Below are 26234 nucleotides of genomic sequence, written 5' to 3' on the forward strand. Positions count from 1 at the left end.
AGCCTATCTGATCTTTTAAGTCAAAATAATGAGGTGAGCCACGCATAGTGGCTCATGCCTATAATCCCAGCACTTTGGGAAGCCAGGATGGGAAGATTGCTTGAGCCCAGGAGTTCAAGACCAGCCTGGGCAACATAGTGAGACCCTGTGTCTACAAAAAAGTTTAAAAAATTTTGGCGGATGTTTTGACACACACTTGTAGTCCCAGCTGCTTGGGAGGCTGAGATGGGAGGATCCTTGAGCCCGGGAGGTTGGGGCTGCAATGAGCCATGATTACCACTCCAGCCTGGGCAACAGAGTGAGACCTTATCTCTTATAAATAAATAAACAAAATAATGAAATGAAAGTAGATACAAGAGGTGGTGGAGCTTGTAGCAGATGACAACCATGTCCCCTGAGGTGACTGATACCTCCAGTGTTAGAGGTGGAAGAGCATCACCTCTAAATAAAAAAATTACCGGCCGGGCGCGGTGGCTCACGCCTGTAATCCCAGCACTTTGGGAGGCCGAGGCGGGCGGATCACAAGGTCAGGAGATCGAGACCACGGTGAAACCCCGTCTCTACTAAAAATACAAAAAATTAGCCGGGCGCGGTGGCGGGCGCCCGTAGTCCCAGCTACTCAGGAGGCTGAGGCAGGAGAATGGCGTAAACCCAGGAGGCGGAGCTTGCAGTGAGCCGAGATCGCGCCACTGCACTCCAGCCTGGGCGACAGAGCGAGACTCCGTCTCAAAAAACAAAACAAACAAACAAAAAAAATTAACTTCTGCGCTCTCCTAGTTGTGACAATGGTCTTTAGTCTTTGGGGACAAGCAAGTGCTATAGGAGGGACTTGTATCTATACAAAGACTTGTACAACTGGGCTTGAAATTTTCATTAAGGATGTAAATGTTATCCTACTTTCTTGGGAATCTTTGATTATTGCTATGGTTTCAATATTTGTCCCGTCCAAAATTCATGTTGAAATTTAGTTGCCATTATAACAGTATTAAGAGGTGGAACCTTTACAAGGTGATTAGCTCGTGAGAGCTCCACACTCATGGGTGTGATTAATGCTGTTATAAAAGGACAAGTTGGACATCCTTTTATCTCTTTGCCTGTCTGCCTTCCATTTGAGGACTACCATGCGTCATAAATCTGGCCAGTGAGATATAAGCAAAAATATTTGGGGGTAATGGGTATTTGAAAGCATTTTCTTCCTTAATAAAAGGGACATAATCAGCTAGCACAGTCGTTTCCCTTAATTTTTGTCAACAGCAGAGACCAGCATTGAGTCCCTGATATAGCAGCATTCCCTTTTGGAACCAGCCAGCCACCTGGTAGAAGGCCAATTACATTAGGTCTGTTCTATCATGGATTAGACAGAGATTCATTCTTATAAGTATAAACAGATATTCTGGATATAGATTTTATTTTCTTGCCCATAATGCTGCTGCCAGCATCACAACCATGGACTTACAGAATGCTTTCTCCACCATTATGGCATCCCCCCAGTTTTGTGTGTGATCAAGGACTTTTTTTTTTCCAGACAGAGTCTTGCTCTGTCACCCAGGCTGGAGTGCAATGACGTGATCTCGACTGACTGCAACCTCTGCCTCCCAGTTCAAGTAATTCTCCTGCCTCAGCCTCCCAAGTAGCTGGAATTACAGGTGCGCGTGGCCACACCAAGCTAATTTTTGTATTTTTAGTAGAGACAGGGTTTTACCACATTGGCCAGGGTGGTCTCGAACTCCTGACCTCCAACTATCTTTAAGTACCTGGCAACATAGCAAACTTCTCCAGCATCACAGTGAGCTACAACCACATCTTCAGTGAGGTTTGAAACTCACCCTTGGGAAAGACCTCCTTCCAAGTATGTTCTCTCTTGGGTACTCTTCCCTCAGCTCTAAAGGGCCTTTTAGAGGTCTCCTCATGCCCCTATAGTTTCTGTCCTATCATTGCTTAATAATTCTTTATATTATAATTCTGTTTAAATTCCTTGGGCCAGGCACAGTGACTCGCGCCTGTAATCCCAATACTTTGGGAAGCCGAGGTAGGTGGATCACCTGAGGTCAGGAGTTTGAGACCAGCCCAGCCAACATGATAAAACTCCGTCTCTACTTAAAATACAAAAGTTAGCTGGGCATGGTGGCACGTGCCTGTCATCCCAGCTACTTGGGAGGCTGAGGCACGAGAATCACTTGAACTTGAGAGGCAGAGATTACAGTGAGCTGAGATAGCACCCCTGTACTCCAGCCTAGGTGACAGAGCAATACTCTGTCTCAAAAAAAAAAAAAAAAAGAAAAAAAAGAAAATTTCTTTGTAGTTTCTGTTTCCTGACTGTATCCAGACTGATACAAACTGACTACAGAAGCTGGCTGCTGATACAAAACGTTTCTCATCTATTTCTGGCAATAGCCCACCATCATTCATAAAGACCTTCACACAAGCTTTCCATGATACCCAACTCCTTAAAGTCTCATAAGGCAGGACAGTTTGCCATCAAGCAAAAGCATAATGAGTTGTTTCACCACAATGGTCTTGTCTCCATGGCAGATCATGATGTCCACAGTAAAGAATCCCATCTTTCTCTCCAAGACAGGTGTTTTTGCCCTATTAGTGCTTGGAATGGAACACTGGGCATGATGGAGAATCTCAACAACATGAAAATGCATATCTGTTAACAGTGGTGTTGTATTTTCTTGTGGGCTAAATTGAAAACCCAGGAACAAAATAAAAAATTGGTTGTATTTGAAATTATCCCATAAAATATCTAAGATGTCCTACAAAGCATATAACATGAATCAATTATCCAACACTGAAGAATAATATGTATATATGTGTGTCAGCTGTACACCATAATATCCACACATAGTAGAAAGTACACATAGAAAATGTAATTTCATTATTCATATTTATATGAAAGAAAAATACAAATTTATATGAAAGAGTAACACATATTAATTTACATGAAAATGTAACATATACCTTATATTAAATATGCATATGGGCCAGGTGCAGTGACTCACGCCTGTAATCCCAGCACTTTGGGAGGCCAAGGCAGGTGGATCACGAGGTCAGTAGATGGAGACCATCCTGGCCACCATGGTGAAACCCCGTCTCTACTAAAAATACAAAAATTAGCCGGGCGTGGTGGCAGGTGCCTGTAGTCCCAGCTACTTGGGAGGCACAAGAATCGCTTGAACCCAGTAGGCAGAGGTTGCAGTGAGCCAAGATCGTGCCACTGCACTCCAGCTTGGCAACAGAGTGAGACTCTGTCTCAAAAAAAAAAAAAAAAAATATATATATATATATACACACACACACACACACACACACACACGCATATGATTGTTAGAAAAAAGGAGATTCATATGGTCTGAAGTTATCATCCCTCAGGTTACTTACCAATTAAAAAGGGGAAAATAACAATGGAGACATGGCCATTACCACCTTAGCCAAGTGATCAAATTTAGCATTGCTAATAGTGAAATGACCAAATTTCATGTGTCTATTTGTGTGATCTATGTGGTTATCCTGGAGTCATCTATGTAGTATTCTTACTAAATATGTTTAACCTAAATTTTATCATGAGGAAAAACTCGACAAACCCAGAATGTGAGACATTTGGTAGAACAAGTAGACTAGATACTTAAGAGAAGAATGTAATGCAATAACCTAGATTGTGTCCTGCTTAAAGAAAAATACATACAAGACATTTTGGGGACATCTAAATATGGATGAATTGTGGAATTATTGTTAATTTCCTTGAGTGTGATCATGATGTGGTTAGATATGCATGGGATGTCAGCGTGAGACACTGTGTTGTGTGGTGTGTATGATATTGTGTTTAGTGACATATGTGTGAAACACACTGTTTAGTGATATATGGTAGGAAAACGCCCTTAGAAGATACACTCAGCTGAGCGCAGTGGCTGGGTGTGGTGACATGCACCTGTAGTTCCAGCTATTCTGCACACTGATTGAGGTGAGGTGGAAGGATCGCTTGAACCCAGGAGGCAGAGGTTGCAGTGAGCTGAGATCACACCACTGCACTCCAGCCTGGACAACAGAACCAGACCCTGCCTCAAAAAAAAAAAAAAAAAAAAAAATTTGTACGGAAGTATAATGATACTTGAATTTATTTTCAAATGGTAGAGAATCAAAAGTGGCAAATTGTTGACAACTTGTGAATCTAGGGGACAAGCACAAATAAGAGGTTTTTTTGTTATTGTTTTTTTTTGAGACAGAGGCTTGCTCTGTCACCCAGGCTGGAGTGCAGTGGCAGGATCTCGGCTCACTGCATCCTCCGCCTCCTGGGTTCAAGCAATTCTCCTGCCTCAGCCTCCTGAGTAGGTGGGATTACAGGCACGTGCCACCATGTCCATCTAAGTTTTTGTATTTTTAGTAGAGATGGGGTTTCACTGTGTTAGCCAAGATGGTCTCCATCTCCTGACCTCCTGATCCACCCACCTTGGCCTCCCAAAATGCTGGGATTACAGGCGTGAGCCACCGTGCCCGGCCCAAATAAGAGTTCTTTGTAGTATTCTTTCAATGCTTCTGGAGATTTGAAACTTTCCAAAATAAACAATGAAATAAATGTGTCTACAAAGTGGGAAGGCACTGAGGTGATTGGGGACGTACCCAAAGACCCCACTGGAACAGAACTAAAGAACCAGTTCTCTGATTCGTTGCCATAAGAGAGGAAGCTTTGGGAGAAGGAATGCAAAAGTTCTATATCCTAGTTGGAAGAGAGTGAAAGAAAATATCTCAAGTAAGGAAGGACAGACTTATCAAGGATATGGTTTTTTGATGAATGACAGGTCATTCCAACCTCTTCCTGCTGAAGGAAGATTTCTTCATCCAGATACTGAGGTCAGAAGTGAGAAACGAGTCCTGTGGTCTAAAATCCAGGTGTCATAAAACCGTATTCTTTTTTTTTTTTTTTTTTTTTTTTTTTTTTTTGAGACGGAGTCTTGCTCTGTGCCCCAGGCTGGAGTGCAGTGGCGCGATCTCGGCTCACTGCAAGCTCCGCCCCCCCGGGTTCACACCATTCTCCTGCCTCAGCCTCCCGAGTAGCTGGGACTACAGGCGCCCGCCACCTCACCCAGCTAATTTTCTTGTATTTTTAGTAGAGACGGGGTTTCACCGTGTTAGCCAGGATGGTCTCCATCTCCTGACCTCGTGATCCGCCCATCTCGGCCTCCCAAAGTGCTGGGATTACAGGCTTGAGCCACCGCGCCCGGCCAATCGTTTTCTTTCTCTAGGTTCTAGGAGAGAATCTATTTCCTTGTCTTTTCCAACTTCTAGAAGCTGCCTGCATTCTTTTGCTTATGGCCCCTTCCTCTGTCTTCAAAGCACATCCTCCCTTTTGTTGTTATGATTTCCTCTCTGACTCTGACCCCTCTGCCTTCCTCTTTTAAGGACCCTTGTTCGGCCTGTTCAGTAGTCCGGGATAATCTTTCCATCTCAAGATTCTTTTTTATTTTTATTTTTATTTTTTTGAGATCAAGTCTCAGTCTGCCACCCAGGCTGGAGTGCAGTGGCGTGATCTTGGCTCACTGCAACTTCTGTCTCCCAGGTTCAAGTGATTCTCCTGCCTCAGCCTCCCAAGTACCTGGGACTACAGGCACACACCATCATGCCTGGCTAATTTTTGTATTTTTAGTAGAGACTGGGTTTCACCATGTTGTCCAGGCTGATCTCAAACTCCTGACCTCAAATGATCTGCCCGCCTCGGTCTCCCAAAGTGCTGGGATTACAGGCATGAGCCACGATGCCCAGCCTCCATCACAAGATTCTTAGTTGAAGCATATCTGCTGCAGAGCCTCTTTTGCCATGTAAGATATATTCACAGGTTCTGGGGATTAGGATTTGAACATCTTGGATCATTATTCTACCACTTCATCTTATTGGCATCATTCGTGAATTTCTTTTTCCTCTCAATCCTTTGACATACTGTATACATTTTATACATTATTGAAATCAGCCTTTTATTTGAAACTTTTGTGTCAGTAACCACAAATGATAATACTCTTCTTTTGGCCTGTCTTTATTTCTTTTCTTTTCTTTTTCTTTTTCTTTTTTTTTTTTTTTTTGAGACAGTCTCGTTCTGTTGCCCAGGCTGGAGTGCAGTGGCGCAATCTTGGCTCACTGCAACCTCTGCCTCTGGGTTCAAGTGATCCTCCAGCCTCAGCCTCCCCAGTAGCCGGAAATACAGGTGTGCACCACCACACCCAGCTAATTTTTGCAGAAAGGGGGTTTTGCCATGTTGTCCAGGCTGGTCTGAAACTCCGAGCCTCAAGTGATCCTCCCACCTCGGTCTCCCAAACTGCTGAGATTACAGGCATGAGCCACCATGCCCAGCCATGTCTTTAATAAATTTTATGCCACTTAGACAAAAATTCATTGGATAGCATATGTAAATTAGATATAAATAGAATAATATTAGTTCAAAAATTAGCTAAAATTCAGCTACAACCACCTAGGTATGGTACCTTTTCAATTGTACATACTTTAAAGTATCTTAAATACTGTTCAGATTTTCTACTTCTTAGTAGAAATCAGTGATTTAAATTTCATTAGAAAATCTACAATTTCCCTTACCATGGTTATAGAGTTGTACATAACAGCCTCAAAATTCTTTTAAAGTCGGGACTGGGCACGGTGGCTCACTCCTGTAATCCCAGCACTTTGGGAGGCCAAGGGGGGCAGATCACCTGAGGTCGAGAGTTTGAGACCAGCCTGGCCAACATGATGAAACCTCGTCTCTACTAAAAATACAAAAATCAGTCAGTTGTGGTGGCAGGCACCTGTAATCCCAGTTACTTGGGAGGCTGAAGCAGGAGAATCACTTGAACCTGGGAGGCAGAGGTTGCAGTGAGCTGAGATGGCATCACTGCGCCCCAGCCTGGGCAACAAGAGCAAAACTCCGTCTCCAAAAAAAAAAAAATCTTTTAAACTCTATGGTTTTTTTTTGGTTTTGTTTTGCTTTTTGTTTTTTGTGCATTTCTAATGTTTTTGCTTTATTTTGCTCTTGTTTATCAGTCTTGTGTTTAGTTTATCTTTTAGTACTAAACTGTGGATTTTTAAATTTTGGTCCAGTATTTTGTTTTCTAGTTTGTAAACTAGAAATCCTTAAGAATTTTTTTTTAATGAAATGTTATAAGTAATGTTTCACAAGAAAGAAACTATAATGGCCAAAAATATAAGGGACTACTTTTTAACTGAAAAGAAAAAAAGTCACAATTACACGTCCTAGAAATTAACTACTGTTAACAATTAACTTTACAGCTATTATTGCCCAAGTGCCTATGTAGTCTCGTTCTATTGCCAGGCTGGAATGCACCTCCCCAGTAGTTGGGACTACAGGTGTGCGCCACCACGCTGGTTTAATTTTCATATTTTTAGGAGAGACGAGGTTTCACCATGTTGGCCAGGATGGTCTCAATCTCCTGACCTCGTGATCTGCCCGCCTTGGCGTCCCAAAGTGCTGGGATTACAGGCGTGAACCACTGCGCCCAACCTATTTATAACTCTTTTTTTTTTTTTTGAGACTAAGTCTCGTTCTGTCGCCAGGCTGGAGTGCGGTGGCACAGTCTCGGCTCACTGCAACCTCCGCCTCCCAGGTTCAAGCTATTCTCCTGCTTCAGCCTCCTGAGTAGCTGAGACTACAGGTACATGCCACCACACCCGGCTAATTTTTGTATTTTTAGTAGAGACAGGGTTTCACCATGTTGGCCAGGATGCTCTCGATCTCTTGACCTTGTGATCCACCCTCCTCGGCCTCCCAAAGTGCTGGGATTACAGGCATGAGCCACCGCGCCAGGCCTGTAACATTTTAAAATATAGTATACATGGTTTATTTTAGTTACACTTTTCCACGTCCTAAAGTATTTCTCGAACGTACTTCTGTCATTAAATATTCATCTGCAACTTAATCCTAAAATAATGACGTTGCAGCCCATTACATTGGTTTTCTTTTATTTCCACTGCAGACCCAAGTATCCCTCATCCTCCTCCAGTCCCTTCGGCATCCTGAGCCTGTGACTGCCCCGCTTCAGTCTTTCCTAGGCCACATCCCCAAACCGCTAGGCCAGGTCCTTTCCCTGACGCCCTCCAGGCCAGCCTGTGGCCCGGCCCGAGCAGACATTAGTGACTTAAATGCTGAGATGCCAGAAGACCTGGGCTGGGGAATGAATTCCCAGCCCAAACTTAGCCACCCGTCTTTATCGGGATTGTGGCCCAGGTCATGGAAGCCCCAGGCCCGGGCCGACTCCTAATTCGTGGCATGGCCAGGAGTCGCCCTCTTCTGATCCACCCCAAAGCGCGGCTCCCTGTGGAGGGAACCCTGGGTGGTCTGCTCCCTGGCTTTTCACTGCACTTCTGAGAGGCCTCTGGGCACACACACAAACCCCACTCCCTGACCCTCCGTTTGGGGCAAGGGCGGCTGCAGCCGGGTTAACTTCGCCGACTCTGGAAGCCCTAGCGGCGGGCCGGGCCGCCCCTTCCCGCGTTTGAGGCTACATTTTTCTGAAGCCTCCACGGCCCCACAGCCTTTTTCTAGCCGTCAGCGGCCACCTATTGCTGCCTGGGCCTGTGTATTTGCCCAGGTCCTGGGAGGGTGCTCTGGCGCGTCTGGGCAGTCTGGCCTTGGCTTCACTGGAGTCGGGGAACTGGACATGACGGTGAGTGCCAGTGACCGTAGTGCTGTCCAGGCCCCTGGTGGCGCACCCACCTCTGGACTACATTTCCCAGGGGGCCCCGCGGCCCAACCACTTCCGGCCGAAGGGGGCTAGTCCGCGTGACCTGGAGGGGGTTGGAACGCAAAGGGCTGGAACGTCCCGGGCTGCGGCGCTCCTTGGGTTGGGATGAACTTGTTCAGAGCTGAGTGCTAGCACGCCGAAGGGGGCGGTGAGGCGTCCCGGCGCGGGACTGGGGTTGTCTGGAGTTTAAAAGTCATGTGGCTCTCGGAGATGTGCGGACTGCATGCCCGGGCTTCACCGCTAAGGGAGCTCAGGGCTGTGCGATGGGGAAGGAAGGGAGTGTCGGGGCAGTGCAGTCGGGATGGGAGGAGAGTGTCAGGGCTACTGGCCCCCAGGTCGGGAGAGGGCAGTGTGGGGCCGCGCGACTGCAAGGAGTGAGTGTGGTGTGAGGCTGGCGCAGGAGCGGGCTGGGAATGTTAGGAGGTCTGGGGTATCGCGGCCCTGCGTCCTCTTGGCTGGACTAAAAGACTGCAGTTCTCCCCGGACCTGGATTGTGCGCCCAGCAACAGGTGCTTGGCGATCTGTGCTCGATGTGCCCGCTGGGCTGTGGTGGGAGCCCTGTCTGCACGGGATTCTGTGTGGCTGAGCACGTAAGTGTGAGCGTGTGCGCGGGCGAGCCCCATGGTGCCGGGTTGTCGACCCCATCTTTGGGAGGCCTGGGAGGGGGCGGGACACCCTCGCTATACATTCTGGGGGATATGCTGGGCGGGGTCGGCCCAGTGGATGGGTCCTGGCCTTCTACCCAAACTCCAACTGCAACTGCTAAGTAGGTAGTGAATCTCTGTGAATGGCCTTCCCGCCAGCGGGTCTATCTCTAGTGTGTGTTGAGGGTGGAAATGGTTCTAGGGTTTGGGGTTAGAGAGTTCCTGCTATATCCACTTCTCTGTTCTTTCACCCAGTAGCCACCAGGGATCTAGGCCCATAAAGGTGACCCCAGCCTAAAGGACAGGAGTTTGAGACCCTGACAGGTGGGTCCACTTAAGCTGTGTCTTGGCACCACACACTTTTGGGTTCAGTGTAAGACACTAGGCCTGAAAGTTTCCCAAGTTAGTCTCTTAGGGAGGAAGAAGGCTACGGTCTAGGGGGGCCCTCCCAGGACTCCTGTCTGGGCCGCTAAGGTCACCTGCACTTCATTGTGAGGATGACAGAGGGCGGTGGGGTTGCAGCTTCTTTGGTCTCCCTTTCAGTGCCTGGGGTGGGGTAGGAGTTTGGCCTCCCGAGAGGTTCAGGGAGGGATTGTTGTCTTACGGCTTCTTAGTGTTTTCCCACATCTTTCTTTAGGAATCCAGAAGAGGAGAGAACTGCCGTGCATCTGAAGTGATGGCAGAGGTAAGTTGCATTTGACATTTTCTTCTTGGAAAGGACTTATTGGTTTTCAGGACAGTGTCCTATTTCAGAAATTTATCTAAAAGATTTACATTCATGATTTGAAGAAAGGGGAAGAGGGGAGGAAACTGCATTTATGGAGCATTTTCCTAAAGCAGCCCAGGGCTATTTTGCAAACATTGTCTCATCTGATATAGAATTTCCACTTCCCTGGATTTTATTCATGCTCACAACAGTGTTGACAGAGAACATGCCTCAGTGATTTGGCAGGGAAATTGAAGAACAGAATTAGCTTTTTCAGTCTCACTAATTTCTACATTATCCCCTCCATGGTCATATGCAATATGCAATAGGCTTTGCTTATCTTTTTTTTTTTTTTTTTTTTTTTTGAGACAGAGTCTCGTTCTGTTGCCTAGGCTGGAGTGCAGTGGCGTGATCTCGGCTCACTGCGACTTCCGCCTCCTGGGTTGAAGTGATTCTCCTGCCTCAGCCTCCCGAGTTGCTGAGATTACAGGCACATGCCACCACGCCCAGCTGATTTTTGTATTTTTAGTAGAGATGGGGTTTCGCCATATTGCCCAGGCTGATCTCGAACTCCTTAGCTCAGGTAATCCACCCGCCTCGGCCTCCCAAAGTGCTGGGATTACAGGTGAGAGCCATCTTGCCTGGCCTGCTTATCGATTTCTTTCTTTCTTTTTCTTTTTTTTTTTTAAGATCGAGTCTCCTCTGTCGCCTAGGCTGGAGTGCAATGGTGCAATCTCGGCTCACTGCAAACTCCGCCTCCTGGGTTCAAGCGATTCTCCTGCCTCAGCCTCCTGAGTAGCTGGGATTACAGGCGCATGCCACCACGCCTGGCTAATTTTTTGTATTTTTAGTGGAGACGGGGTTTCGCTGTGTTGGCCAGGATGGTCTCAATCTCCTGACCTCGTGATCCGCCCGCCTCGGCCTCCCAACGGAATCTTGCTCTGTCGCCAGGCAGGAGTGCAGCGGCACTATCTCAGCTCACTGCAACCTCCGCCTCCCAGGTTCAAGCGATTCTTCTGCCTCAGCCTTCCGAGTAGCTGGAACTATAGGCACACGCCACAACACCCAGCTAATTTTTGTATTTTTAGTAGAGACAGGGTTTCACCATGTTGGCCAGGATAGTCTCAATCTCTTGACTTCGTGATCTGCCTGCCTTGGCCTCCCAAAGTGTTAGGATTACAGGCATGAGACACCGCGCCAAACCTCTTTTTTTTTTTTTTTTTTTTTTTTTTTGAGACAGAGTCTTGTTCTCTCGCCCAGGCTGGAGTGCAGTGGTATGCTCTGCGCTCACTACAACCCCCGCCTCCCTGGTTCAAGCAATTCTTCTGCCTCAGCCTCCTGAGTAGCTGGGACTACAGGCATGCATCACCATGCCCAGCTAATTTTTGTATTTTTAGTAGAGATGGGGGTTTCACCATGTTGGTCAGGCTGGTCTCCTACTCCTGACCTTGTGATTTCCCCGCCTCGGCCTCCCAAAGTGCTGGAATTACACGCGTAAGCCACCATGCCTGGCCTCAATTTCTTATAGCCTGGAATGCCTACCTGTCCACTTTGTCTCCAGATAGTTTTTCCTCAAGATAGAAATAACCTGAATGCCCTCTTATGATTAAAGTGATATACAATTTTTGCAAAAGTTCGAAAACTTGAGGGAGTCACGAAGAAAGTTTAAGTCACCTATCCATGGTGCCACCATCCAGATCGTCACTATTAATGTTTTCAAATTATTTTGTCTGCTTGTATGTGTGGTCATGTGATTTTTTGTTTTTTTCAGAGTGGGTTCATACTACTAATAGAAGTAGCTAACTTATTGAGCATGCACTTTGAGCCACTTATAGTTGGACGTTCTTTACAGATGTGATCTTGTTTAATCCATGTAACAACCCTATTAGACAGGTATGACTATATTTCATTAATTCTCTGATGCACTTTTTTCCACATTTTAACCTCTCTGAAATCAAAATGGGCTTTACAAAAATTCTTGGCAAGTCATAGTTTCACTGATGGCATTTTTTTTTCTTTCCTAGTATATAAAGTTATAAGGGCCTTGTAATCAGTGACATCTCAGACTCGATGAAATAGAGTATTATTCTAAGTTGACTACTGAGGAAATCAGGTCACTCGCCTCAAAGTTACACAGTTAAAAATGGTAGAGCTGGCCAGGCGCAGTGGCTCATGCCTGTAATCCCAGCACTGTGGGAGGCCAAGGCAGGTGGATCACCTGAGGTCGGGAGTTCAAGATCAGCCTGACCAACATGGAGAAACCCCATCTCTACTAAAAATACAAAATTAGTGGTGGTGTATGCCTGTAATCCCAGCTACTCCAGAGGCTGAGGCAGGAGAATCGGTTGAACCTGGGAGGTGGAGGTTGCGGTGAGCCAAGATTGTGCCATTGCACTCCAGCCTGGGCAACAAGAGCAAAACTCCGTCTAAAAAAAAAAAAAAAAAAATGGTAGAGCTGGGATTTCGAAATCACCTACTGACTTCCTTTGCCCACTTGTCAAAGAATGCTATCTTTTTTAATTTATTTTAAGCATTTCATATGTTCAGCATATTTTCTTTTTGTCATTTATAAGTTGTTTTAGAAATATTTTTTCACAGTTAATCTATTTTGTGTGCTTTTAGATTCATCTAGTTTTCAGAAATGTATTCAGATAAATCAACTATTTTCTTAAATTTTTTTCCCTTTATGCTATGCCGGATGGTCTGTCTTACCACAAAAATAGAATAGTTACTTTTTGGCCAGGCACGGTGGCTCAAGCCAGTAATCCCAGCACTTTGGGAGGCCGAGACGGGTGGATCACGAGGTCAGGAGATCGAGACCATCCTGGCTAATACGGTGAAACCCCGTCTCTACTAAAAAATACAAAAAATTAGCTGGGCGAGGTGGCGGGCGCCTGTAGTCTCAGTTACTCAGGAGGCTGAGGCAGGAGAATGGCGTAAACCCAGGAGGCGGAGCTTGCAGTGAGCTGAGATCCGGCCACTGCACTCCAGCTTGGGCAACAGAGCGAGAGACTCCGTCGCAAAAAAAAAAAAAAAAAAAAAAAAAAAGAATAGTTACTTTTATATTTTCCTAAAATACTTTGCCTTTTATCCAAACAATCTAGTCTTCAAGGTATCTCCTGTGATAATCTGACCAGAGAATGTTGGCTATAAAATTCCAAATTTGGAGTGTTTAGATTTTTTTTTTTTTTTTTTTTTTTGCATAAACAGCATGAAGTATATTTTATTTTTTAAGACAGATGAAATTTCTAGGCACAGTTTTAGGCATTAAAGAGGACACAGAGGCACAGGTTAGAGTGTGCTGCTCTGTACAAAAATACAGTCTGAATACATTACATTGCTAGCCATACAATTAGACGTCACTTACCAGTCAGTTCATTGCATGTTTAGTAATATACAGGTACATGCTAATCCATATATATCATTTATATTCACACACATAAGTCTCTCTATATTTATGTCTTTAAAATTTACATGTTGAACTTACAAAAAGCTAAATAATTGTGCAAGAAATTGGAATAACTAGCCCTGCTGAGTATTTTATGCTATATGTGTGAGTATATATGTGTGTGTATACCTATATCTATAGATATAGCTCTATATCCATAGATATCTAACAGTGGGTTTGTGGCTAACAATTCTGCTTAAGAACACATCAAACAAACCTAAAGCTGCAAAGACATGATGTTAATGTAGGTGAAAATTTCACTTGTGTTTATTCTGATAGACAAAATTGTAATTCAGATGAGAAGCAACAATTTTCATGTTGTACTGAGATTGTTAGTAATGAAACACTTCCAAATATCAGTGATGGTAGAAATATAGCATAGGGCTCTTTGCTGGGAAGGGAAAAAAGTCACATAAGAAATCTAGTTTTCAGTAAACTGCAAATATGTGTGCCTCAACCTATAACATATCCTGTCACTTTGAGCTTGTCATATTGACAGAGAATGAAAACTTGGTAAGACTCAAGATGTGATACTGGTTTAGCCGGGCGCGGTGGCTTACACCTGTAATCCCAGCACTTTGGGAGGCTGAGGCGGGCGGATCACAAGGTCAGGAGATCGAGACCACGGTGAAACCCCGTCTTTACTAGAAATACAAAAAAAAAAAAATTAGCTGGGCGCGGTGGCGGGCACCTGTAGTCCCAGCTACTCAGGAGGCTGAGGCAGGAGAATGGCGGGAACCCGGGAGGCGGAGCTTGCCGTGAGCGGAGATCGCGCCACTGCACTCCAACCAGGGGGACAGAGCGAGACTCCGTCTCAAAAAATAAATAAATAAATAAATAAATAAATAAGATGTGATACTGGTTTAACAGGACACTGCATCCTCTAGTAGGACCAAGAGAAGTGACTCATTAGTGTCAGCACCAAACTACTATTCTTTCATTATTCAGGAATAAAGAGATCTCAGAACAGAGAATGTTTAGTTGCTGAAATCCCTATCCAAATATTGTATTTCTCAGGCTGCTCTGACAATATGCAATTAACTGCAAGACAGTCTGCCCCACATTTTACTATTTCTCAAAAACTTGCTTCAAAAGACTCTATAATATTATCTTTCTGGAAAATTTCCACTCATAATTTCTAATGATTCTTTACAGAATCGTATATTTTTATAAAGGTTTCTGTCTATGATGTATTTATTCGCTTTTGTCTATCATTGCTAAAGTAAGACTAAACCTGGTACTTCATATTTGTGATTTTATAGAAAAGTCATAAGTGTGTTTTTTAGCATTTGGATAATAAAGTAGGTTTTTTTTGTTTTTTTTTTGGCTGTTGTTTTTGGCAACCATTCTTAAGACTAGCTGAAAGTAGAACTGTGCTTTGGGAGGTAAAACAAATTATTAAATACTATCGATGTGGTCCTGCTCTTAACAGATTTTGCAATACAGTAACACATAGCTACTTTTTAAGTAATTTTTCTAATGTTTCTTTCTGCAAGAGGGCCAAAACCAGAACATACTGTTTTAGTGTCTTTGTTAACAAAAATAATTATTTATAACTTTTATATTAGAACTGTATATTTGATATAAAAATATGTTTATAATTAAGCTATCCAAATTTGTATATGAAACAGAATTAACACAAGTTTGCAGCATGAGATTAGTTGCAAACTTATTCCCTATTATTAATACTTCCTTCCATTGAACAGTCAGTAAGTAATTCCCTTAACATAAATCCACCCTAAGTGTGTGCACAAATCGGTTAGCCCATCAATTAACTTCAGAGGACCAGGTGATAACCAGATGAATTCTACTCCTCTACTGAGACATTTAGATATTTATATAAATCTATCGCTATTCCTTTTTTTAAAAAATGAAGACATTTAAAATACTTGCAAAAAAAAATAGCCTTCTATTTTAACGAATTTTACACAAAATGATCATCCTAATTGCTATTCTTCTTTCAACTACAGTGCTTACAGAGAATCATTAATTTTCAGATTAACACCATTTCAATTTTTATTCTTAGGCAACTCTATTAACACTTTCCAGTGAAACAGTAAAGAACATAGAGCAAAAGCTTTAAGGTACCATACTTTTGTATGGTAAATAAGTATGAACAATCTAAGCCTCTTAACAATGCATACAAGGTTAGTGTTCAAACCACTTCACTAGAGTAAATATTAATTTTATGTGTAATAGGCAATGTATGTGGAGGGTTAAGGAACAACTAATTACCATTTATACTAATGGCTCACCTTCTATAAAAACATGGAAGCTTGTTACATATGCACACTTGTTTGCTGCAATGTTTGGCAAATGATTTAAAGGGTACAAAAGCAACTCATGCAGATTTCTTTCTGTTTGCCCCAGGAAAAACAGAGATCCTCAATTTTTCCCCAGTCTAGATAGGGCTGAGGCACCAATTTCTAACCACATAATGAGAAGCACATGTCTCCAAGTCTTGACTCTCCTCCCAGGGAGATGCTGATTGCCAAAGCATAACCTCCCATTAAAAAGAGTATTCTTGAAGGTGGAATGTGTACCATTAACCAGTTACATTCACAACTCCCATTAGATGCTGAAGGGCAGTTCATTTTTCAAGGGCTCATTCAAGCAAACAACCAACAGCCAATGTAGTCATTGGGTAGGATAAGCAGGCAGTAAGGGCTCTAACAGTGGAATCCTTGTCAGCACAAAGGAACTTCTAAATGTTGCTTATGCCAACTGCTCCCCTGCAGGCAATAGGAGACTGAGGCAAATCTCATTCCAACTAGTTTCTCACAATGGTTGCTGTCATACAGACCCTTCATTTGTCAAGAAAAACGATATGAACATATTGGAAGTTTGCAGCATTTGCCTGTCTAATCAGCTCTCTTAATTTGTGCAGATTTCTAAAATGGATGTAAAAGCTGGTTATGATGTTGACAGCCAAAAGGCAAAAAAGATTAAATCAACTGAGCAAACTGCTTGATGCTCCACAAGTGTTTTAGAAAATAGAAAGTTAGAAAAGATGCAGACGTAATCCTTTTGTTGGATGGTGGTGGTTATTTTTACTTTGAGACTATTGGTTCTAGTAGTAGTCTTCATAGTTCTTAGGGTTCAGGCAATAAAGGATGGCACCCCCAAACGAAAATATAGTTGCACCCCAGGCCAGGCCATAACCCCAGTTGAACTCATGGTACATTTTCAAGCTCACAGTTTCAATGAACTTGATTGGGTAAAGGACCAGGCTGCAAACCTGTAAAACAACTGCTGCAAAAAGCATGACGGCAGCAGGTCTATAGAAACGCGCCTTCAAGACCCCACGCAGATAGAAATCAAACCCACCAGGAATGCAATGAGAATGATGGCAGCACCGCCCAGGAGTAAAGCCAAAGTAGCAATCTGCCAATCGCTGCTGAGCATGGACTCGCAGTGCCAGATGTCCAAGCTGGCGGGTTTCCGGCAGGACTCCCACACACGGTAGTACTGGTGGTCAGCTGTGACCCAAGCCGGGCTCAGCACCGCCCCCAGGTCCAGACACAGCGCCAGAAAGATGCACACCAGCCCAACCAGCTTCAAGGGGGTCAGTACCGACAGGCGCACCTCCTCCATGCCGCTGCCCACGAAGCCATTCCTGGGAGCCGCTGTCTACGCCAGGCGGGTCCGGAGAGCCGGGAGCCGGACCTCTCAAGGAGGAAAGCCGCCTAGCCGCCACGCACGGGGACTCGCTCCCTCGGGGCTCTGCGCGCCCCCTGCCGCGCGGCCAAGGTGGGTCTGCGGAGGCGGCCGCAGCGAAGTCGATTCCACCCTGGACCTTCGCCGCCGGCCCCGCGCCGCGCTCTTTATTTAGATTTTTTATGCGACTTTGAAGTAACATATTTTAAAGAGTGGCATGGTATTTGTAGGATGTGAAATTTAAGGGTTTTTTTTTTTTTTTTTTTTTTTTTTCCGGATATGTCTGGATGTAGCACTTACTTCGTTAATTCTGGCCAGTCATCAAGAATTACTTTCACTCTAAGATTAAAGAAACATATTTTCTATTCTGAATTAATCTGTTTCTTTCTCTTTTACTTTTCTTCAGAATTCTGTAAGAATTTGTTGAGTTTCTCTTCCCATTCCTGTAGAGGCCAAAATCTTCCTAAGATTATCAGAAGATCACCACCCCTCCCCATCCATTTCCTGCACACCGGCGGGGAGGAGGCTTCAGTTCCCCTTGCCCTTCAACCCTTCACTGTCTATTTCTCCCTGTGTCTTCTCTCCTGAAAATATTCATTGCCCTTTGTCCCTGCTAATGGGAGGCTGTGCACTGTGATGAAAGGGTAGAATCTTAGCCCATTTCTGCCATTTGCTAGCTCTGTGACCATGGACTTCCTCATAATTTCAGTTTGGGGAATGTGATGATACTGGAAATTCACCTGCACTTACACTGGCGACCTGGGGTCCCCTAGCTCCTACCTTCTGGTCTCCCCAACATCCAGTGAAGTGCCCAGTGTCATTGCTTCTTTTCTTTTCCTGTTCTGTGAGCTTATGCACTAGGGCCTCACTCCACTGTCTTTTGCCTTGTGGGAGTAGATGCTACATTGAACTAATTGGGCTCCCTGGCTCCACTTTTACTCTTTGCCACTAAGATAGTCCAGTGATGTCACCTTTTAAATTTTGTTCAGTGAATGCCTGTTACTTTCAGGATAAATCTCCAGCTCTTTCACATTCATTGTGTGTTTATTAAAAAGCACATTCTGTATTTAGCAGAGCACAAAGCCTAGCATTGGAGTAAAGTTGTGAGCAAAGATGATGTGTTTAGTCCTGGCAGGTATAACCTGCCATTCAAAACATTTCCTGTCCTGACTCCTATGGAGTTCTCCAACATCACTTCTCTCTACTCCTCCCTCAGAACCCCTCATCAGCTATCTCAGTTAACTTTCTGCTCCTCAGAAACACAGGATGCAATTGGTCTCCATCTTCTGCTCTCTCTATTTGGAGTGCTGTTCAATCTGTTTTCTGCTGGTTGGAATTCTGTTCCTTTTCTAAGTCCCAGTTAATTTTCTACATGTTACGTGAAACTTTCCCCACACCCCTCAACCTAAGTAAGTCACTATTTTCTTACTTCCTATAACAAGATTCTTTTAATGGGAGGCAACATATCCTGCTTAAAAACCCCTCAGTTAATTCTTTTCACCTGTGAGAACAAGTCTAAATGTCTCTGGATCTGATCCTTCTTTTCAGCCTCATCTCTCCACTCCCTTCTGACTTTACCCTAGTGATGTTAAACTACTAGCAGTTCCCAGAATGCACAGTCTATCTCATGCCTCCATTGTACAAGAAACACAAGAAGGGCTTTTATCCATTGCCACACCTTTCTCTAGGTTCTACGGAACCTAGGTCAAGAACCAGCATCTATGAAGCCTGCGTCAGTCTTGTGGTTGCTCTTGGTCTCAATTACTGTATCTCTTATAGTCCTTATCATACTATATTGTAACTGTATTTTTTTTTTTTCGCTCTTGGTGCCCAGGCTGGAGTGCAATGGTGCAATCTCGGCTCACCTCAACCTCCGCCTCCCGGGTTGAAGTGATTCTCCTGCCTCAGCCTCCCAAGTAGCTGAGATTACAGGCATGTGCCACCACGCCCAGCTAATTTTGTATTTTTTAGTAGAGACGGGGTTTCTCCATGTTGGTCAGGCTGGTCTCAAACTCCCGACCTCAGGTGATCCGCCCACTTTGGCCTCCCAAAGTGCTAGGATTACAGGCATAAGCCACCGCGCCTGGCCTGTAACTGTCTTTTTAAAACTGCTTTTATGGCCGGGCGCGGTGGCTCAAGCCTGTAATCCCAGCACTTTGGGAGGCCGAGACGGGCGGATCACGAGGTCAGGAGATCGAGACCATCCTGGCTAACACGGTGAAACCCCATCTCTACTAAAAAGTACAAAAAACTAGCCGGGCGAGGTGGCGGGCACCTGTAGTCCCAGCTACTCGGGAGGCTGAGGCAGGAGAATGGCGTAAACCCGGGAGGCGGAGCTTGCAGTGAGCAGAGATCCGGCCACCGCACTCCAGCCTGGGTGACAGAGCGAGACTCCGTCTCAAAAAAAAAAAAAAAACAAAAAAAAAACCCTGCTTTTATTAAATATTGAATAGTAGAACATGTTTAACATATTAAGGGGGACTGAACACCCATGTTAAGAGGTAGAATGCTAATGTTAGAAATCCCATGTGTGCTTTGATCATCCCAATCCAAATCCCCTTCTTTAGCTGTCAGAGATATCTGTTATTCTGAATTTTGTGTTTTGCATTTCCTTGTTTTTCTTTACAGTCTTAACCATATGTGTTTATTTTCCTGTTCTAATTTGATGTCAAGAAATCATACTGTTTGGATTCTTCTGCAACTCTGTTACTTGTCTTCCAACAAGTGTTCAAGAGATTCATTCACCTTGCAAACTTATCCTACTGTATAGCCAGCCATTGTATGAATACATTTTTTCATTGATATTGTGTACATTACTCCTGTGAACATTCTTGAACTCCTCTTATTGTATCCTGTGCAAGAATTTCTGTAAATATGTAACTAGAAATGGAATTGCTAGCTCATAGGTTATATGCATTTTCAGCCTTACTAGACATTGCCCATCTGTTTTCTAAAGTGTTTACTATACTCATTTACTATTCCTTTTACTTCGTGTCCTCACCAACACTTGGTATTATTAAACTTGTAAATCTTTCCACACTTGGGTATGAGTTGATATATATTATTTTGATTTCAAATTTGCGTATTTTGGTACTAAATGAGGTTGAGCCCCCCCCACCACCATTTTCATGCTTATTGGCGTTCATGTTTTCTCTTTTCTGAAGTACAATTTTATGTCATTTCTGATTTTTCTATTGATTTTTATATTTCCAGAGTTTTTGTTCCTTTTAATGCTTTGTGTGCATTTCTTAAGTATTGTGGATTGTTGTCCTTGTCAGTTATATGTGCTGTGCATGCTTTCTTACTTTAACCTTTAAATGATGGTAGAAATTCTCAATTTTAATGCCATCATATTTAACGCTATTTTCTTTAATTTATTTACATCTTGTGTATGAAATCTCTCCTCTCCTAAGAGTAAAGATATTCTCCCTGTTTTCTATAAATGATATTATTTTGCCTTTTAAGTCTTCAGTTCACTTGGAATTAATTGTAGGGTATGGTATTTCCATTTGGATAACTAATATCTGAAACATCATTTATTGAAAAGGCAATTTATTGTAAAGGATTAGGCAAACTGCAGGGTCTGAGGGAACAGTCCCTACAAGATGCCATCACTCAGGCACCAGCTACAACTTAAGGGGTTCCCATGACCACTCTCACTTCAGACCAGCTAGCTAGAAATTCAGGTGTTTCCACCACCACCACCCTTAGGTATAATCATGCAGTAGAAAGACTCACAGAACTCACTGAAAGCTGTTATATTCACAGTCACGTTTATAACAGGGAAAGGATACATTGGGTTGTATTAGCCTCCCAGTATTGATGTTTGGCAGTACACCCAGAGTATTGTCAACCAGAGAAGCTCACTCAAGCTTCAGTGCCCAGTTTTTACTGAAGCTTCATTACATAAGCATCATTGATTGAATCATTTTCCATGTGCACGAACTCAGTTTCCAGCATCTGTCCTCCCTCCTTGCCTGAAAGTCAAGCTGATATCACATGGTTCAAAGTCCCAAGACCGATTACATGGTAGAGGTAGGTGTGGCCAGCCCCAAGCCCTAGTCATCTCATGAGCATAAACTAACAGAGATGGTCTTAGGGGCCCACCATAAATAACAAAGACATTCCTATCACTCAGGAAATTCGAAGTGTTTAGAGGTTACTTCCCAAGAGCTAGGACAAAGGCCAGACTTCCTTACTACAGAGTCCTTCTTTCTCTGTACTTCAGTGACAGTTGTCATAAATTAAGTTTCCGTATATATATGTTGGTCTATTCTGGGCTCTCCTTTCTAATCTGCCAGTCTGTTTGTCTATTGAAACCATACCGCCTAAAGACTGCATTCTAGTAATGTCTGATACTTGGTAAGTCACATTCCTCTACCATGGTCCTGTTCTCTAGAAAGGTCTTAGCTGTTCCTAGGCTTTGGCTTCATATACATTTTAGAATTGACCGATCAAGTTCTGTAGAAATCCAGCCGGGATAATGATTTGTAATGCACTACACCTTTGATCAATTTGGGGAAAGTTGACATTTTCACAGTATTGAGTCTTCCTCTGCCTCTAAATAACTCTGCTTATTTGAGTCTTGTGAAATGGTTTTAATAATATTTTATAATTAGAGTCTTACATATCTTTTGTTAATTTTATTTCTAGGTACTTTTATGTTTTGTGGTTTTCTTAGATGACATTAATTTTAGAATATAGGCCGGGTGCTGTGGCTCACACCTGTAACCCCAACACTTAAGGAGACCGAGGCAGGTGACTCACTTAAGCCCAGCAGTTTGAGACCAGCCTGGGCAACATAGCGAGACCCCATCTCTACTATAAATAAAAAATTAGCCAGGCATGATGGTACATGCCTGTAGTCCCAGCTACTTGGTAGGCTGAGGTAGGAGAATCACTTGAGCCCAGGAGGATGAGGCTGCGGTGTGCTATGATTATGCCACTACACTCCAGCCTGGGTGACAGAGCGAGACCCAGTCTCAAAAAAAAAAAGTAAATAAAATAAAATATAATATAATTTTCTCATTGTTTCTGGTATATAGACTTGCCATTGATTTTTTTTTTCTTAAAACTCCCATGACAGATTATTGAAGTTGATTTTGAGATGTTAATTTTATATCCCTCCACCTTGTTTAACTCTTATTTATTCTCACATCTTGTAGATTCTTTTGGATGTGGGGTCATGCAACTTGATCATATCATTGATGAATAAAGACACGTTTTAGTTGTAAATAATTGTCTTCGTCTATTAGTATTGATTTCTTTCCTTCTTTTTTAACCTTATTTTAATTCTTACTTTGCTGCTCTGGCTCCACCTCCCAGAACAGTTTTGAATGGTGAATATGGGAACCCTGTCTTATTCACAGTTTTAGATACTTCACTTTTACTTATGTTTGCACTTGGCTTTTTTTTTTGTAGAGGTACTTTATCAGGTTAGGGACATTGCTTTTTTATCGCTAATTTGCTCTTAAGTTTTTATCATGAAGGAATATTGCATTTTTAAAATGCCTTTTCTGCCTCCATTGAAATGATTGGTCGGGCACGATGGCTCATGCCTGTAATTCCAGCACTTTGGGAGGCTGAGTTGGGTGGATCACCTGAGGTCAGGAGTTCGAGACCAGCCTGGCCAACATGGCAAAACCCTGTCTCTACTAAAAATACAACAACAACAAAAATTAGCCAGGCGAGGTGGTGGGCACCTGTAATCTCAGCTATTTGGGAGGTTGAGGCAGGAGAATCGCTTGAACCTTGGAGGCAGAGGTTGCAGTGAGTCAAGATGGCACCATTGTACTCCAGCCTGGGCAACAAGAGCAAACCTCCATCTCAAAAAAAAAAAAAAAGAAAGTAAAAATAAATGATCCTAAGTGTTTTCTCTTTAATCTGTTAATGTGCCTAATAATTTTAATTTATTTCCAGTATCGTATGCACCTTTTATTGGGAAGAACCTAACTTAGCCATGATGTGTGATAAATTTTTACATATTACTGGATTCAGTTTGCTAATAACTTGCTTAGAATTTTAAATCTGTGGCATGTGTAAGACTGGCCAGTAATTTCAGTTCTTCATAATGTCTTTAACAAGTTACTCTATCCCAGGAGAACTGTGGCCTTGGCCTGTGAACCAAGATTGTTTTCTACATTTTTAAGTGGTTGGGGGAAATGATCAAGAGAATTATATTTTATGACACATGGAAATTGTATGAAATTCAAATTTTAGTGTTCATAAATAAAGCTTTACTGGAACATAACCACATTCATCCATTTATTTATTTATTTATTTTTGAGACGGAGTCTGGCTCTATCGCCCAGGCTGGAGTGCAGTGGCGCGATCTCTGCTCACTGCAACCTCCACCTCCCAGACTCACGCCATTCTCCTGGCTCAGCCTCCCGAGCAGCTGGGACTACAGGCGCCTGCCACCACGCCTGGCTAGTTTTTTTGTATTTTTAGTAGAGATGGGGTTTCACCGTGTTTGCCAGGATGGTCTCGATCTCCTGACCTCGTTATCCGCCCGACTCGGCCTCCCAAAGTGCTGGGATTACAGGCTTGAGCCACCGCGCCCGGCTCACATTAATCCGTTTATATAACATCTATGGCTGCTTCTGTGCTGCATGGCAGAGTTGAGGAGTTGCAGCAGAGATGGTATGTCCCACAGAGCCTAAGATACTTACTATTTGGCCCTTTACAAAAAAAATTTGCTGACCTCTGGTCTAGCTTCATAAAATATATCAGTTTTCCTTTTCTTTTTCCTATGGTAGGATCTTGGAGTACTCATATTATCAATGGTGTGAGCAAGGCCACTCTTTTCAGATTATTTGTTTATTCCCTTTCTTCTATGCCATTTACTACCCCCATCCTCCCCCTGCCCATGAGGCAGTTGTGTCTTAGTATTGCATCGTTTTCTTAGTATGTATTCATTCATGCAAAACGTTTTTCTCTTGCGTTAAGGTCCAGTGTGGTCAGTTTTTCAAAATCTTCCACATATGATTGAGAAGAATGTTATTTGAATTGAGTGCATTGTTCTATATGCAGCCTTTAGATCAAGGTTAATAATTTTGGTATCTAAATATTCTGTTTTTATTGACTTTTTGTCTGTTGTATCTATCAGTTATTTCTAGTGTTTTGTTAAAATCTGCCATTATGATTAGGGTTTGTCTCTTAGTTTCTATTTCATTTATGCATATGTATATGTATGTATAATATGTGTATATTATTTATTATTTAAGCATAAAGTTATCCTTTTCTAACTTCATCTCTCTGAATATTTATGTTTTGGATGTGTCTCTAATAACCAGCAGAGAGCTGGGCTTTGGTTTTTGACAACTTTGACCAACTTTGTTCTTTAACAAGAGTATTTAGTATATTTACAGTACTTGTAATTACTGATATAATTGAAGGTATCATTTTTGTGCTTTTTATTCTCCCTTTTCTGTATTTCTTATCTTCATTTTATTTTCCCTTCTGTGAGTTTGAAAGTTGTAAGCTATTTGTGTTTATTTAGTAGTTACCTTAGAAATTTTAATACACTTTCTTAACTTACTAGTGTCTAAAACTAAAAAATATTCTTATATTCTTGGTAAATAAGGAAGTAGGATATATTCTAACTAATCAAACAACTTACATTATTGTCAGGTATTTTCCTTCTATCTTTTTTTAACCCATAAGAAAATTTTATGTATTGAGTGTTAGCTTAGATTATCCATGTATTTACCACTTTCTTGGTTCACCATTCTTTCTTACATCTCAGGCTCTCCATCTGGGATCACTTTCCTTTAGATGGAATAAACAGTAAATTTCTCTCTGATTTTGGTTTTTTTTTTTTTAATGTCTTTATTTGCCCTCATTTGTGAAAGGTATTCTACCCTCACACTGGGACATTCGCTGTCTTCCGGTTTACATTTTTGTTATTAATAGTTGATTAAATAGTTGTCTGTCAATCAGCCTTTTTTTTTATGTAGATGATCTACCTTTGTTCCCAAATTGCTTTTCACGTATTCTCTTTGTATTTAGTGCTCTGCAGTTTTGGTCTGATTGTCTAGGCATGAGTTTATTTTTATTTATTCTGTTTAAGACTTACTGGGCTTCCTGAATCTGCTTTTGTCAATTCTGAAAATTTCTTAGCTGTCCTGTCTTCCAATACTGCCGTTTTCTTAATTCTCCTTTCTCCTTCTAGAACTTCAGTTAAATATCTATTAAGCTATCTCACATTATCTTCTTAATCTCTCTTCTGTACATCTGCTCATTTGTCTTTTTTTTTTTTTGAGACGGAGTCTGGCTCTGTTGCCCAGGCTGGAGTGCAGTGGCCGGATCTCGGCTCATTGCAAGCTCCGCCTCCCGGGTCCATGCCATTCTCCTGCCTCAGCCTCCCAAGTAGCTGGGACTACAGACACCCGCCACCATGCCCAGCTAATTTTTTGTATTTTTAGTAGAGACAGGGTTTCACCGTGTTGACCAGGATGGTCTCGATCTCCTGACCTCGTGATCCACCCGCCTTGGCCTCCCAAAGTGCTGGGATTAGAGGCGTGAGCCACCGTGCCTGGCCTCATTTGTCTTTTGTAATTGCATTCTGCATAATCTCTTTTTATACCTTTCAGTACAGTAATTTTTCTCTTCAGAGAGATTTATTCTAGCCATTGTATGATTTAAGTATGTTTTTTGTTTTATGTTTTTATTTCTTTTCCTTTTTTGAAATCCTCTGTCATCTTTATGAAGTTTTCTTATTACATTTCCTCCATTTTAAAAACATGTAATATGCTTGTTTTATAATTTTTGGCATTATCTATATAATATATGAATCTTTTACGGAGGTAATTCCTCTTCCCTCTCAACATTTTATTAGGGAAATTTTCAAACATAATGAAAAGTTAAAACAATTGCATGAGTGATTTTCCTTTTTGTTCATGGAATTATGCCTCTTTGTATGTTTCTTTCCTTTTTTTTTTTTTTTTTTTTTAAGACACAGTCTCACTGTGTTACCCAGGCTGGATAACTGATACAATCTTGGCTCACTACAGCCTCCACCTCCCAGGTTCAAGCGA

General features: G+C 42.7%; 2 protein-coding genes, 1 long non-coding RNA gene and 1 pseudogene across 7 annotated transcripts in view; 2 read left to right on the plus strand and 2 right to left on the minus strand.

Annotated features, from left to right (window-relative positions):
- ZNF875 (zinc finger protein 875) overlaps positions 1–26234 on the plus strand; it is a 406705-nt gene that overhangs the window by 149685 nt on the left and 230786 nt on the right. The window lies entirely within an intron of this gene.
- Positions 8799–26234, plus strand: part of LOC100427346 (uncharacterized) — a 30183-nt gene continuing 12747 nt past the window's right edge. The window contains exons 1-3 of one of the 5 annotated variants that reach the window (XM_077982551.1): positions 8799–9331; positions 10023–10070; positions 11863–11984. Coding sequence is in view for 3 of the 5 variants with exons in the window: in XM_028839035.2 (XP_028694868.2) it covers positions 9272–9331; positions 10023–10070 (108 nt within the window). In the remaining 2 variants the exon portion in view is untranslated. Of the gene's footprint in view, positions 9710–10022; positions 10071–11862; positions 11985–26234 lie in introns of all 5 variants that reach the window. The other 4 variants (XM_077982552.1, XM_028839036.2, XM_028839035.2 and 1 more) reach the window with 4 other exon arrangements.
- LOC144336770 (transmembrane protein 47 pseudogene) lies at positions 16558–17398 on the minus strand (annotated as a pseudogene).
- LOC144337455 (uncharacterized) lies at positions 17444–19624 on the minus strand. The gene is made up of 3 exons (XR_013410618.1): positions 19421–19624; positions 19100–19148; positions 17444–19031 (listed from the first exon to the last, which is right to left on the minus strand). It is a non-coding gene; the product is annotated as an uncharacterized LOC144337455 (long non-coding RNA).

The sequence above is a fragment of the Macaca mulatta genome, chromosome 19, assembly GCF_049350105.2.
Source record: "Macaca mulatta isolate MMU2019108-1 chromosome 19, T2T-MMU8v2.0, whole genome shotgun sequence".
Classification (NCBI taxonomy): Eukaryota; Metazoa; Chordata; class Mammalia; order Primates; family Cercopithecidae; genus Macaca; species Macaca mulatta.